Consider the following 15,896-nt stretch of genomic DNA (forward strand, 5'->3'; position numbering starts at 1 on the left):
CCTGGTGCTGCCTTGGAATTTTTAGAAACCAACAAATACTGTGATTTTTTAAATGGATAGTGTGATGGGTTACGGTTACGTCATGCCAAAGTCGTGTTTTGGTCTACCATCTTGAATCAAAAGGGCACCCCAAACATCAACAAATACCACTGCATCACCTTTGGAGCTCTCAAGACAAGTTTGTTGATGATCTCTTGAGCTCCTGTGCCCTGAAAAGGGAGAAGTCATGCCAAAGTGACATATTGGTTCACCCTCTTGATTCAAAATGGTGGTCAGTGGCCCAACACCAACATAAACCACCCCGCCCCCATTTCGGAAAGCCTTGTGCTGAGTGTGGCAACAATATCCCAAGATGTGTCCGAATGCATAGAGGACGAACAAATGGAGAAATCATTTTCTGAAATACAGTATAGAGTATAAAGGATGAATACCTTTGTGTAACATGGGTTGTAATCAGAGATAAGGAAGATAGTATTTATTAAATGACTTCAGGCATTATTATATAACAAACCAATGAAACTAATAATATTAAATGGGAAGGGGGTTGGTAGTAAAGAGATTTATGTCCCAAGTTGCTGGTTTTATCACTCTGATTACATGCTTTGGTGCCCAATCTTTACAATCTATAAGTTTCTAGAAAACCTAAGTTGTGCCACCTGGTTGACTTCAAAATCCATCTCTGCTGTGAAGCCATTGGTTTAGCTTTAATCCCTTACTCTGTAACCCCAACTAAAATGAAGCCAACGTGTGTGAAACTGTTTTGCTCGCATTTATCCCTTGTTACCCCTCTCTCCTTCCTTTACCTCCATTTCTTAGGATAGGTACTATCTTTGGCTTAGCCTGTAATGGCTGTATAAATATTAACCACAACACGTAGCAAATACCATTTTTTAATCTTTACAGAAGCGAATTAATTTATCTTCTGGTGAAGAGACAGAGAATCCTGTGACTATGATGGATGTTTATCAAGAATTTAATGACAGGATTGCAGAAAAACACAAGATCATGAAGTTCAAGTCCAAGGTTAGTCTAACTTTTTCTCCTTCATGTTTCATTTTTCTAAATGTGAAGGGTGCTCATTTTTCAGGCAGGAGAGAAGTAACAGGGAACTCAGTTCTGGCATCTCTCAGGTGGGTGCCATTGCCATTCTAAGAGAACAAGGGAGGCATTCATGGTGCATTCCAGCACCTCTTTTTCCAGAAAAATAGCACTAATTAAACTGGTAGTGTATCTTACCTAAACATTTAACATCAGATTGAGGATCCCTGCTGTTGCAGATGATACTGTTTCATATTTAAACCATGTTCCTTTCTTTAGAAGCAACCACCTACTTACAAATTTACAAATTATCTGCTTTAATAAGTTGTTTTTAAAATGAAGCCATTATACTTTCAGGGGCTGAGGTTAATGGGTTGGTTAACACAACACTAAACTCATGGTTTTAACACAGGACTAGGGAACCTACATCCCTCCAGATGTTTCTGGACTACAATTCCCAGCCCTGCTGACTGATGGAGTTGGAGTCCCACAGCATCCGGAGAGCCACAGGTTCCCCACCTGTGGCTTTTAGCCCTACACAGATGAGTTTTTTGAGCCTGAACAAATTGTTGGGCTTCCTCTGCAATTCTTTTTTTTTTTTAATAATCTATTTTTATTATTTTTCCAATTAAAACACGATTATATCACATTCATTATTTCGAATTATACAAATACATATCAATTAAACCGAATATTATGCCAAATCATATAATATTTTCTGGAGTTCCCATGCTTCAAAAATTTGGGGATTCCTCGCACCCGTCTACTGCCGTCTTTTTCTAAAGTCCAAATCTTCTCTCAAAATCCAAAATAAGCCCGATCATTCCCCACCAGTCACTAAAATATTTTCTTCTTTCATCCGATTTTTCCACAGCTGCTGAAATAAGTATCAAACGAGAGTTCACATATATTCTTTCTCCTGTGTGAGTTTTAATCGTCCTTGCCCCCCCCCCCATATATCTTCTATCTGGAATGTCCTGTTACGTCAGCCTTTCAACACGGAGCAGCGCCATCTTAAAAAGCTTAGATCACTTTCGTTTTCTTAAGCTTTTTATTTTTTAAACCACCGATCTTTGTAAGATTTACAGCTTTTCCAGGCAAAGAAACAGCAGTCACTTTATGCATAGACTCTTGATAAGTTTGTAGCTCTCCTTGCCCTGTAGCTGAACTTAGCTTCAGATCGCTGTTCAAATTCAAAGTGCGTCACAACCATAAATCCACCAAGCGCATTCCAGAGACTCCGACCATCCAGTTAAAGGGGGGCTTCTCTCTTCAGTAGTTTTCCAACTTCAAAGGATATGCTCAATAAAATAGTTTATAAAGTTCATTACTCACTCAGGTATTCTTTATCTCTCATTTGTTCCAAACAAACAAGGACGTCCCGTCCGGGAAGGTATGGAGTAACTCGTAGAGTATATGAAAAAAAATAAAAAAAGTTCGCTTCCCTTCTCGTTACGTCCCCATCAATCTTTCTTCCAGATAAAATACAGCTTTGACTTCTCACCCTCAGCAGCACAAATTCCTTGGCAGTAAACAGAGCTTCTTCCCCTCCTTCCGAAGCATGTCCATGAATACGCCTAATTATCTTCTTTAATCATGGAGATCCCGCCCTGCAGGTTAGCGTCCGGGAGTGCCGACATTTCATGAGTGCTCTCAGCCCAGGCCCCCCCCACTCCTTAAACAGTCGGAGTGGGTTTGGGGGCATCGCGGGCCCGCGGGCCCTCTCCGTAACCCCCGGAGAGGTAGGGGGGTTGCCTTTAACTCCCCTGGCAACCGCCGAATTCCTCATGAAGGTCGGAGAGATGGAACAAGGGTCAGCCATTCCTGCAGGCGGAAGCGGAACCGAGTTCCTCTGCAATTCTTTCTCTTCCCACACAACCGGGAGGAAGCCAAGGTTACTTTCATTTCAAAGTATCTTAGCTTACTGATTACGAGCCAGGAATTCTGGATTAAAACAAACTAAGCTTGCATTAAACAAGACAACTTCTTAACCAGTTGTTTGAAATGGGTTTGTTTTGCAAGTAACCATTGTTTGTTTTATAATGGGATACTTGTTGCATGTAATACTTGAAACTGAAAGTCGTCTTAACAGAAGCCCCACCGTACTTGTGGGAGTAGGAAACAGTCGGCTCAGTCTTGCTGATTCTGAGCTGCATAGGAAAGGCAGCTGTTTGTTAATGTAATTTGTCCAGTTTTTGTATTATGAATTAGCCCCACAAAATCACATTGGTGTTACGTAATGTGTTCTCTTGCTTAAGCATTGTCTCTAATTTTTGTGTTCTTCAAATGGAAACTGAAATATTTTTAAAAGCGAACAATTATTTTCCTTACAACTGCATTATCAGGAGCATACAGGTGGCAACTATTTTGCCCGTGTCCAATTGATGTGTGGGTCCTTTTGGACCTGGAAGAGGACGGAACAGGCTTAGGCATGCTCCGCTGGTGCATGTGAGGGCCAGGAATGGAACCTCTGCACAAAATGGTTGCCGCCTGTATTGCCCAGTGGCTCTTATTTTGCTTTAGGGCACAAAGAAGTTGAGAGCCAGTGTGGTGTAGTGGTTAAGAGCGGTAGACTCGTAATCTGGGAAGCCGGGTTCGCGTCTCCGCTCCTCCACATGCAGCTGCTGGGTGACCTTGGGCTAGTCACACTACTCTGAAGTCTCTCAGCCCCACCCACCTCACACGGTGTCTGTTGTGGGGGAGGAGGGGAAAGGAGATTGTTAGCCGCTTTGAGACTCCTTCGGGTAGTGATAAAGCGGGATATCAAATCCAAACTCTTCTTCTTCAATGCTTTTTATGAGTTGAAGTTCTATGAAATCCAGGGTGAGAGATCACCAGAATTTATAGTTTTTCATTGTGAGCGTACCTTGTAAGCTGCCAATTTGTGTTCTGTTGCCTACATAGAACATATGGCAATTCCCCGAAGGCCTTCTTTTATTATACAATCTGGGCAAGGAACAATCTATTGTCTGAGATAATGGGCCAATTCAAATGTAATATGATGTCTGAATCCCTTTGCAAATATTAGGGAGTTTATTTTAGAAGGAGAATAGATAAATGACTTAAACTCTAACCATCCAGAATTTTATTTAAGTTAAATAACTATTTGTATGATTTATACAACTTGACAATCGGCAGGTTATATTTTAAGGACAGGGAAAGTTTTTCACATGGTGGTTCTCGCAGTTAAGATTTTGATGTTAAAAGTAAATTTGGTTTTAATGAGAAAACACTTTTACAGTACATCAGTGCCTGATGAATATCTCAATCTGTATTTTGCATAGAAAGTAGAAAAGAATTATGCTTTTGAGATACCAGATGTTCCTGCAAAATCTGACTACTTAGAAGTTAGATACTCGGTGAGTAAACAGTACTATGTTGTCTCTCTGAAAGTGACACTCACTCTGAGGTTTGCATATCTTTTCAGTGCACATTATTTTTTAAAAGAAAGATTATGAATCCTAAACTCCAGTGCTTAATAGAGTTTTTAAAATGGTGTGACTATTGCTCAACTTGCACTACCTTTAGCCAATGAATATTTCCCAAACTCCTATAGTAAGTAAAGAGGAGCTAGATTTTCTAGTTTACTGCTTTGAGGAAGTAATGGGCAAGGTGGTCAAATGTTTGTTGCTTGCCTTACTGTTGCTCTGAAAACTCAGTACTTCAAGCAATGCATATTTGGACTGATTTGAAATCATTTTTAATGCGTGGTTTAATGCATATATATCATTTCCCCTTGGTGAACAGTAGAATGTACATCCTCCTTTGTACTGGAGGCAGCATGATTTAATGTCTTCTATGTTCTGAAACTAGGATGGTTAGTCGATTCCGGTAACTGAGGCTCAATGTAGCACAAGTGGGCATCCCCACATGCAATGGAGCTTTTTCTTCCTGCAACCTCTGATGTACCTGCCAAGTTTTCCTCGGAGGGTTGGTTGGTGGAGCCTCAAACTGAGCAGGTTCAGGTGTATGAAAGAGTTCCTTGCAGGGAGTTCTCTTGCATAGCCAGACTAAGTGGGATTTTCCTCCCTTTCCATCGGGTGATGCGTGGGGAGGGCAATCCTGCTTAGCGCTTACTATTGGCAAGCCACCTGTGCTGCCTCCTTCAGCTTCTGAAATCGGAGGTTGAAAGGAGCAGCATGAAGTGACCTCAAAGAGCAGCACTGGGAGGGGGAAGGCCCTTCTACTGATTGGGAACGATTTCTGCTTCCATGAGCAAGGTGAACTTCTGCTGCATCTTCCTCCAGCAAAGGAAAAACAGAAGCCCATTTTAAGCCCCAGTTGTTCCTTTGAAGCCTCACCATTACCCACTTCGCACCTTTCACATATCTGTTTTTACAAGTTAGGATATTTAGGAAGACTTGCAACACATAGTAACGGTTTGTGGAAATGCTTCCATTCTCAGGCTGAATACGGTCGGCTTCCTCAAGACCTGAAAGGAGAGACATTTTCTCATGTGTTTGGAACTAACACTTCTAGTCTTGAACTATTCTTGATGGGCAGGAAGATTAAAGGACCAAGCTGGCTGGAAATAAAAAACCCACGTATGAATATTTCATGTAGAACATGTTATGGATCCCTTGTATGCATGTGCAAACGGAGTGGTGTTCAGAGCAATGCTTAGCTTGTTTAATGGTTGCCAACTTGAAAAGGGAAATGATTTTTTAAGAATTTGTAAATTTTCAAAGTGAAGAATGCTCCTTCAAGCAGTCATCGTCTTGTAAAACTAATTTTATTTTTAATCTTACTACTTAAGACTTGGTTAAATCTATAGTAGGTTAAATCTTCCTCTTGTTCCCCAAATGGCACCTGTTGTTCTGTCATAATTTAGCTGTTGTGTATGTGATGGCTTAATACCGTATAAAGGTATGTCCAACGTAAAATAGCTCAGGTCCTAGTCCAAGTAAAACAAGTTGTGACTGAGCTGCTATGGGCTGATTTGCACATTATGCTTAATCATGAATTAGCGCTACATGGAAAATCATGAACAAGCCTGTGTGGAATGTTGGGCTCTCACATCCCCACCCCGCCCCTGGCCATCTGGGAGGAGGGTTAAAATAAACTGTTTATTTCAGTGATGGTAAGGCTGCACTCCTCTTCCTGCATACCTGGAAGTACATCCTGTTGAACTCAACTAGGCTTTTAAGTAGATTGAACCATAAGTCAAAACGTTATCTGGCTCAGAGTCTAAGCTTGCGTGCATCAAGGAGAATAGGGTTACTTCTCGTTTTAACATGCTTTGGTTAGTGTGTTGCATTTCAGGTAGGAAGACCAAAATCTAGGGGAAATGTAGAATTAAAAATATTTGTTATAACGGTATTCTGCTATGCTTAATTTTTAGTGTTGAAATAAATGTTCAATTTGTTGAGGAAAAAGTTATAAGTTATAAGTGTAATTATTGTTTAAATATTGGGTAAACTTTTGTACATGTTCTGTGTTACCTCAGAGCTCTCGAACCAGCCTGTCAGTTGGTGTAAGGTAGAATTAGTGGCCCAGAAGCCTGACTTGGTGAACGTGGTGAAAGATCTCCCTCCACCGCCTCTTGTGATCATCTCTCTCAGTATGAAGACAGTTCAGAACACAAAGAGTCATCAGAATGAGGTGAGTCATGAACTTTATTATGTACAGGGGAAAACTCCACAATTATTTCACAAACTAAGGCTTCTCTAGCTATGTGTGCTATTGATTTCAAATCTTATGGATCTGGAAGCATACTTCTGCTATGTGGAGTGAATTGCCCCAACCTGCTTGCAGCAAAAGACCTGGAGATCTTGCCAGAACTGTAAATGCCCCAAAGTTTGTTCTTATACTGTCTCTCTCTCTCCCCCCGCCCCCAGTAGTTTTATAATAATAATGTGACATGTGATCCAGGCTATTGACAAACTGCTGATGTAGGAGTTTGTTGCCTCTTTTCATTAGTATGAGTTGTTTATGTGTTTATCAGACAAGAAAGGGATTATAGCCCTATTAAAACTAGTCAAGTACTAAATAGAGACATACGGTTTGATTTGCTAAACCGCTTACTAAATGTGTGCTTAATTTAACATATGGATGACACCTTGTTTAAAAGGGTTAACTAAATTCATTGTTGTTGTTTAGTCGTTTAGTCGTGTCCGACTCTTCGTGACCCCATGGACCATAGCACGCCAGGCACTCCTGTCTTGCACTGCCTCCCGCAGTTTGGTCAAACTCATGTTCGTAGCTTCGAGAACACTGTCCAACCATCTTGTCCTCTGTCGTCCCCTTCTCCTAGTGCCCTCAATCTTTCCCAACATCAGGGTCTTTTCCAAGGATTCTTCTCTTCTCATGAGGTGGCCAAAGTATTGGAGCCTCAGCTTCACGATCTGTCCTTCCAGGGAGCACTCAGGGCTGATTTCCTTAAGAATGGATAGGTTTGATCTTCTTGCAGCCCATGGGACTCTCAAGAGTCTCCTCCAGCACCATAATTCAAAAGCATCAATTCTTCGGCGATCAGCCTTCTTTATGGTCCAGCTCTCACTTCCATACATCACTACTGGGAAAACCATAGCTTTAACTATACGGACCTTTGTCGGCAAGGTGATGTCTCTGCTTTTTAAGATGCTGTCTAGGTTTGTCATTGCTTTTCTCCCAAGAAGCAGGCGTCTTTTAATTTCGTGACAGGGGAATTTTTTTTTTTTCACGAAATTAAAACTAACTTCATTAGTGTCATTTTAATTCTCTTTTTAAACTTTTGTCTTTGCAGATTGTGGCTATTACATCTTTAGTGCATCACAAATTTTGTGTGGACAAAGCACCACCCGTACCTCCCTTTCAAACTCACTTCAGCGGTAAGTATAAGTAGAACCTCTTTGTGTTTAATTATTTCCTCCCACTTGTCACATTGACAGCACAAATGAAAGCTTGAATGTGACTTGGCAGAACATGTGATTTGGCAGAACATTGCTTGAACCTTGGAAAGCCACTGTCATTCAGTGCAGGCAATATTGAGCTAGTTGGACCAAGTCTAACTTCGTATGAGGCAGTCTCCTATGTTCCTATGTCATTTTGCAGTGAAGAGTTTTACAGCTGTACCTTGGTTGGTGAATGGAATCCGTTCCGGAAGTCCATTTGACTTCCAAAAATGTTTCACAACCAAGGTGCGGCTTCCTTCACTCAATTGGAAGCTGCGTAAGCCGTGTCAGACATTCAGTTTCCCAAAAAGTTCGCAAACCGGAACACCCACTTCTGGGTTTGCGGCGTTTGGGTGCCAAAACGGATGAGTGCCAAGGCGTTCGACAACCAAGGTACGACTGCAGTTTAATATGAGAGCATTTCTACATTTCCACATGTCACAGAAATTTAGGAAGACAACTAAATTAAGTAGCATTGTAGTCATCAAGGTTTGAAAAGAATTTTTGTTTTTCAAAATGGTGTCTGTCCTAATTTCCCTGCCCCGTGGAAAGCTTCTGTATATTTGAACAACATATGGCCTTGAGATGGGCACTGGACTAGGGATTTGGGTACAGCTATATAAAACTTGGGTGACAGGAGTCCCTTTTTAAAGCTGTTTCTTCCTTTAAGCGCTTACCAGTGTTTTAACTTGTCTAAAGTATAATCAGTGGTATTAACATGAATGGGACAAATGCAGTTCTAGGGACTTAGACTCCATTTCAATTCAGTTCTCATAACTCAGCTCATCTACAAGGTCCTTGGCAGAGCCTCTCTAGGCTCACTGTCATTGAACTTGAGGTAGTTTATTACTTAAATACATGTGGCTGGATTGGGCTATTAGCTATTTAACACAAAGCCTGCCTGTGCTTTTTAGCTCTTACAGTGTAGAGTTTTTTTTCTTGCTTGGCTTTCCTCTAACTAAGTGTTTATTCAGTAATTAGAGGCCTGTGTCATATTTTGGATAGGGATTGTAGGACCATGCTTTTCAGCCTCTATGTCCTTTGATAACCATAATCATGTTTCAAATTATGTACATGATTTGCGTAACACTGTATGGATGACAAGATTGTTGTGATAAGGTGTAATACCTTTCACTTCCATAGCTTAACTCTCCTATTAAAGACAATGAAAAGCTAAAGGTTCTTAAGCTCAATTCCATGCATTATTATTTAATGCATGTTGGAACCATAAGTTTCTTTATTTCCTTTTCAGGCCCTATGCATGTATGGCAGGCACTATTTCCTCTTCAAGTGAATGAATAATCCTACTATACTATTGGGTGTTGCAAGCCATACATTGTTTTCATGATAAATATTGTTCTAGCCAAAACACTTACAGCACATAAACCCATTTAGCTAAGCTCCATGTTGTATATTTCTTATTGACCTGGTTGATTTCCTTTGCAGTTATTTCTAAACCAAATGATTGCATTTTTCCATATGACTTCAAAGAAGTAGTTAAAAAGAAGGTAACTTTGTTTTTCTTGTACATTGGTTTGCATTCTGTAGTTTCCATCTTAGGAAAAGTTTTGAACATGCACAAAGCTTTCATGCACTTTAGCCTGGTTTGGAAGTAATCTTATCTTGGCTAGCCAAGATATGTATGAGCTTTGTGCCTGGGCTCCTTCAGTTTGCACGATATTTTCCTCCCCCAGAATTTGTGATTGAACATTTCCTGGGTTAATCATAATCTTCGTTGACGACCCAAGTGGAAAAGTATGGCTACCAAGTTGGGAACAAACAGAATCTGTAGCCATGATTTGAAATTGGTTTAAAATTCTAGGTTATTCCAAGCTTGATAACTTTAGTTTCATAGTTCTGATGTAACAATAAATTTTTGTTAATTAACATAGAAATATTTAAATCATGGCTGAGTGAGTGAGGAGGAATAAGTTATTATGAGGACAAAGCTTAAAGGCACAAGTGTTGTGCAAATTTCAGCTTATTTTTTTAAACAAATATATACACTATATTAATTAAAATTTTCAATATTTGGTACAGATACAACATCCAATATTGCAAACTCTCACAACTGAGACACAATGCATAATGTAAGGTAAAATAAAGCAGGCATAGGCTATGTTGTTATCAAACCAGTGATCAGAAATGCTTAGGAATTAGATCCACAAGGGTCCTTGCAGAATTGGCGCATATTTCAGCTTAAGCTGAGAGATGTTATGAATTGGGTCTTTATGAAATAATGCTATTATTTATTTAATGTCTTACCGACCATTCACTGCAAACTCCTAGGGCAGGTTAAAGCCATTTAAAAATACAATTTTAAGAACAGTTTAAACAGTAAAAACAATTTGCCTCCAAATTGCATTGTAATGGATTAATGTAAATGTGTAGAAAAAAATGCTATCAGCTTCTCACTAATTTAGCTATCCTTTTCTATTGTAGTGGGCTGGGAAGGGTTTCTATATAATCTTTGTATAGTATATAAAGATTTCCAATAAGTTTAATAAATAATAATAATTCTAAAGCTTTGTTATTTGTGCTTAAATGTAATTGGTTTCATTTAAACATGCATAATTAAGCATAGGACTGAGGTGCAAAACTTTTAATTCTTTGAACATTTGGATTATTGAATTTTGTGTTTGTTTAGAATGCTAAAATAGAGATTGCCACAACAGAGAGGACACTACTGGGATTTTTTCTGGCAAAGGTTCATAAAATTGATCCAGATGTTATTGTGGTAAGTGACTTTTTATATCTGCTTCTGAGATCCTTTTACACATTATTTTTTGCTACGTTATTTTAAGGTGATGGAATGTTGACTAATATTTTAACAGAATGTGTTACCAATGGAGACCTACAGCAATGGAGGACTCCATTGGGATGGCTGGGAAAGATATTAAATGGGGTATTGGCACATGGCACTGTTTTGAGTGAATGAGAAGAGATTTTCAGAAATGAAAGGAAGACTAGGCAACATTTGTTAGTTAGTTAGTTAGTTAGTTAGTTAGTTAGTTAGTTAAGAGTTGCGGTCTCTTGAGGGTTATCTGCTGGGAGCTCTGTGTTGGTGGTGGATAGAGCCAGAGACAAAAGTGTTCTGGATTTAGTAATCTGGAATAAAGACTGTCTTGCTTCAGTTTCCACCATAGCTACCTCAGTTCCTAATCTGGTTCAGGGCTATTTAGAGGTAGAGTGCAGTTTGGTTACTTTCAAATAAGTATATAGACCAATATAGCTACTATTCTGGGAAGCAGTTGAAAGTCATTTCTTTCTGACTTTACTGTGTTTTCTCCCTCCCTTCCCCTATGGCAGGGGTCTGCAACCTGCGGCTCCGGAGCCGCATGTGGCTCTTTTACACCTTTGCTGCGGCTCCGGAGCGGATACGAGGGGAGGAGGCGTCTGAGCCATGCGCCGCCTGAGCCATGACACTCGCGCGGTGCCCGCCGGAGCACACAGCTGCGGCGGCGCCCACCGGAGTCCACAACTCTGCTGTGCGCATGCGCTGTGCAAAAAGGACACAAGGTGACGTTAGCAGCCCGGGAAGCGTGGTCGGCCCCCTCCCTGCATCAGCCCCTCCCCGCCACATTTCTGCAGCCAATAGGCTCACGGGGGGGGGCGGAGTTATTTATTTTTAAAAACGGGCGCGCTTCTTCCCGCCCAGCAGCAGAAAAGGCTTGCGGGCTCGGAGCGCGTGTTTGCTGCTGCTGCTCCTGCCTGCGGCCTGCCTGTGGCCTCCTGCTGGCCTGGTCAGGAAATTGAGGTAGATGTATTAATCAATGGGTTGATTCAATATGAGGAAATTTTATAAGTTCACTTGATGGGAGCAACACACATGAAACCATACAGGTGTCCTAATAAGGGAGTCAGAGTTTTGCCCATTCCCAGTAATCAAGGCAGCCCAAACTCAAAGTTATTTTTATAATGACGAGGATGACATTGGGCCCTCATTATTAATTATTATTTACATCAGGCACTGATTATGATTTATGGTACACTGGGGCCCTGATTAATTTTCTCTGGCATTTTGGGGCATTGATTATTGGGCATAGCAAATTTTGCTATGGGGCCCTCTGATTTCTATTTACGTCCCTGTTTTGCGGCTCCCAGTTTATTTTTTTTCTTCGGAAACGGGTCCAAGTGGCTCTTTTTGTCTTAAAGGTTGCAGACCCCTGCCCTATGGCAGCCTATTAATTTTGGCAGAAATTGGAAATCAAGATGTTTCAGGGCACCGCATGGTGCCCACCTCTGAATGATGGAAAGTAAGAGGCAGAGAGTGCTGAGAGTCTGAAGGAAAAGGACAGAGTAGGCTGGAGCTGAGTAGCAGAGGTAGTGGAGTTGAGGAGGACAGGCCTGGTGAGAGTGGAGTTGGTGACATGTGAATGTCTTTTGTGTTGCATCATTCACATGAGCATTAATAATGTGATACATCAGAGGAAGGACTTCAAATAGTATGGACCCTTGTTTTAAGCTGAATACACAAGAGGTAGGTGTATTCTGTATAACTGCTTGTTTTTGTTTCCTTTTCTTTCTTTTTAAGGGACACAATATTTATGGGTTTGATCTGGAACTTCTTCTCCAGAGAATTAACTTCTGCAAAGTTCCACATTGGTCTAAGATAGGTCGACTGAGGAGATCAAACATGCCAAAGCTTGGGGTAAAATGTTGCTTATGTTGCATTGCTGTATTGAATGTGATGAAAAATGAATTGTTTTAGTTGCTGTACTTTGAATGTCTTGCTCGGTTGTTTTGACTATAGTCATGTATCATGACTTAACATTCCAATTTAGATTTTGGTAATGTTGTTACGAGTCGTATTTCAACCATGAGACAAAGCTAAGCAAATTTAGTTTACTTGTCTCGACTAGATGGAGTTATTGACAGATTAATGACTAATAGAGGTGCTTTTGTGTATGGTAAATTGTGGGGGAAATGTATGTTGGCTTGACTGGCAAATCATTCCTTTGAGAATAGTTAAGGTTTTCTAGTTCTGCTGTATAAAGCTTTCTGCATGTGGCATAGTTAATTGTTATCTACTCAGAAAGGATTTTTCTCAGATTACCTTCCCCCCTTTTTCACATTGCTACAACATATTCTAGTACTCTGCTGGTAAAGAAACTAACCAGCTCGCTTTTTTCTACAGTTATTGTTTAGGTATTTTAATGCATCTGCATGATGATTGCACTATACCATTAATCTTGGCAAAACCAAATTCTTGCGGCATTGACAATGTTCAGTGGTATATGTGCCAACAGTGTGTGCATATTCTTATACATGTAAACATGCGCAGATTTGCTGTCCCACACACATTATAAGGAATATATATCTCTATTTAACAAGTGTCATCTATTTAGCTTGCTCTGTTTCTTTGGGAAAACCTGAAGATTTTATTGGCACAGCAGTCTTAGTACTTTATAATTTGAGATTGTTTAGAGAAATTCAGACTGTGCTGGCCACAATAGCTGCACTAAAAAGTCATGAGATCCTTGTTTTTCACAATATGGAAAACATTTTTTGACTTGTGGCACCCTGTTGAATGAAAGCCTTCTGTTTTCCTTTATCCTGTTATGTTGTGCTTTTTGATTTATGCCCTGATTTTGATTACACCCTGGCATTCTTGAACTTTTTTTAGAACAGAAAAAGTTCACATTCAAAATAAGGTATGTAAAGAGGCAACACTGATGTGGCGTAGATAGGGAAAAAAATTCTCCTGTGTTAATGAAGCAGAGACCTATAAAGTCATAACTATGAATTTGTTAGTTGTAAGTGCCTTCATTGAAACTATTGAGCTTTTCTCTCATGTTTGCAACGATTAAAGTCCTTTGCAACCATTACAAGGTTGTTGAGGTGCAGCTGCACACAAGAGAGAAGCAACTTCTGTGTGATGTAAAAACTGTGTTAATTAGTCCAAAACAGAAATGTAGCAATGATACAGAATCTGAAGGTGTATTTTTCTTTCATGGCAATTAAGGGTCGTAGTGGATTTGCTGAAAAGAATGCAACTTGCGGCCGAATGATTTGTGATGTAGAAATTTCAGCAAAGGAGCTGATTCGATGCAAAAGTTACCATTTGTCAGAGCTTGTGGGTCAAATTTTGAAAATGGAAAGAGTGGCGATTCCATCTGAAGAGTTACGAAATATGTACAGGTATGCTGATAAATACATTCCTTATTATGGTGAGCCCACTAGCAATAAGAACGTCAGAGCCTGCTAGATCAGTTCATCTTGTCCAGCATCCTTTTCTCATAGTGGCCAAGCAGATTGCCTGTTGGAAACATAAGTAGGATATGAGCCCAAGAGCACTCTCCCCTCCTGTGGTTTCCAGCAACTGGTATTCAGAATAATGATTGCCTCCCAACTTTGGAGGCAGAGCATAGCCCTCATGGCTGGTGGCCATTGATAACCCTCTCCTCCATGTATTTTTCTAATCCTCTTTTAAAGCCATCTAGGTTGGTGGCCTAGCTAAATTAGTGGTGGGATTTATTCACTTGTAGAATAGAGACAGGGAATTAAACAATGCCCTGGGAACTACAGATCATTTATTGGCTAGGAGTCCATCATATATAACCCCACAACAGTTTTCATACAGCTATGAAACCAATATGAATAAAATGCTTGAGGTAAAACATCATAAATAAAATAAAAGCAACAGTTGATACAATGATACAAGTATTGACTAGGGACTAACAGCAGTCCAGTTTTGGCTTCCAAAACAAGAAAACAGATAAATAAAACCATACAGCAGAAGCCCATCTATGTTGTGGTCATCCATGGGAATTCCAAAACTAGGGTGCCATTACAGAGAAGTCTCTTCTCTTAGTCCCCATACCTTAAGTCACAGAGTTGTGGGCATAGGAAGAGACACTTGGTTTCTAGACCCTCTTATCATCTTGGTTGCCCTCCTCCGCACACATTCCAGCTTGTCAATATCCTTGTTAAATTGTGGTTCCCAGAACTGTATTCTACAGTATTCCATGTGTGGTCTGACCAAGGCAGAATAGAGTGGGACTCATCCCTGGTGGTCTAAAGAGAAGGCCTTGTGACATCTCTTGCGACAGAGTCTGGCTCTGTTTGAATCTAACCCCCGATGGATGCTTCTGTGCAGTCATGATATTACTACAGTCCTTGAAATCATGACTTACCGGAATATTGTACAGGTGCAGCTACTCCTATTTTTCCTTTCACAATCTTTGCATTTAAAATGGGAGTTCCGTTGTGTTTTAAATTTGCACTGTAAGCAATCATTTGTGAGCTCTGGCTTTATGGGCACTGTGATAATGATTTGAATCTGCATGCCTTTAGAATATGTGGAGGAATTTATTAAAGTTGCCTCTTCCTCTTCTTCTTTTAGTGATTCCCGTCATTTACTTTACATGCTGGAGAACACCTGGACTGATGCCAAGTACATTTTACAAATAATGTGTGAGCTCAATGTTCTTCCACTAGCCTTACAGATTACCAATATTGCTGGCAATGTTATGGTAAATTTCATTTCTTAGCAAATTTACATCTCAGTTATTATATCTGATTTGAATATACAATCTTATTCACAAAACTGGTTCCCTTACAAAAGGATATATATATTATAAGCCTCATGACGGGAGGTTCATAATAGAGATGTGTTGATCAAGTCAGAAAGAGCAGATTGATGTTACAGATTCCAAGCAGAGCAAAGATAAATGCCTTAAAGCCCAATAATACAATTTTTGAAAATGCTATTAATGCAATACCATTGTTGGCGTTTTGATTTCTGTTTCAACCTGTAACTAATTAGCTTTTATTTTCTTACAGTCGAGGACGCTGATGGGTGGACGAGCAGAGCGCAATGAATACTTGCTCCTTCATGCATTTTATGAAAAAGATTACATTGTGCCGGATAAGCAACTCTTTAAAAAGTCTCAGCAGAAGCAGGTGAGTAATTTTTTCAGCCCCTCTACATTTGTTACTTTTGGTTTATTTACTGTTATGTGCACAAGCTGTGATGATGCTCGA

General features: G+C 40.1%; 1 protein-coding gene across 1 annotated transcript in view; it reads left to right on the forward strand.

Annotated features, from left to right (window-relative positions):
- POLA1 (DNA polymerase alpha 1, catalytic subunit) overlaps positions 1–15,896 on the forward strand; it is a 191,022-nt gene that overhangs the window by 17,897 nt on the left and 157,229 nt on the right. Inside the window, exons 12-22 of the mRNA XM_035116609.2 lie at positions 904–1,023; positions 4,323–4,397; positions 5,444–5,582; positions 6,485–6,639; positions 7,763–7,847; positions 9,357–9,418; positions 10,558–10,647; positions 12,445–12,561; positions 13,876–14,051; positions 15,256–15,385; positions 15,696–15,815. Coding sequence (XP_034972500.2) covers positions 904–1,023; positions 4,323–4,397; positions 5,444–5,582; positions 6,485–6,639; positions 7,763–7,847; positions 9,357–9,418; positions 10,558–10,647; positions 12,445–12,561; positions 13,876–14,051; positions 15,256–15,385; positions 15,696–15,815 — 1,269 coding nt within the window. The remainder of the gene's footprint in view (positions 1–903; positions 1,024–4,322; positions 4,398–5,443; positions 5,583–6,484; positions 6,640–7,762; positions 7,848–9,356; positions 9,419–10,557; positions 10,648–12,444; positions 12,562–13,875; positions 14,052–15,255; positions 15,386–15,695; positions 15,816–15,896) is intronic.

Source organism: Zootoca vivipara, chromosome 4 (assembly GCF_963506605.1).
Source record: "Zootoca vivipara chromosome 4, rZooViv1.1, whole genome shotgun sequence".
Taxonomy (NCBI): domain Eukaryota; kingdom Metazoa; phylum Chordata; class Lepidosauria; order Squamata; family Lacertidae; genus Zootoca; species Zootoca vivipara.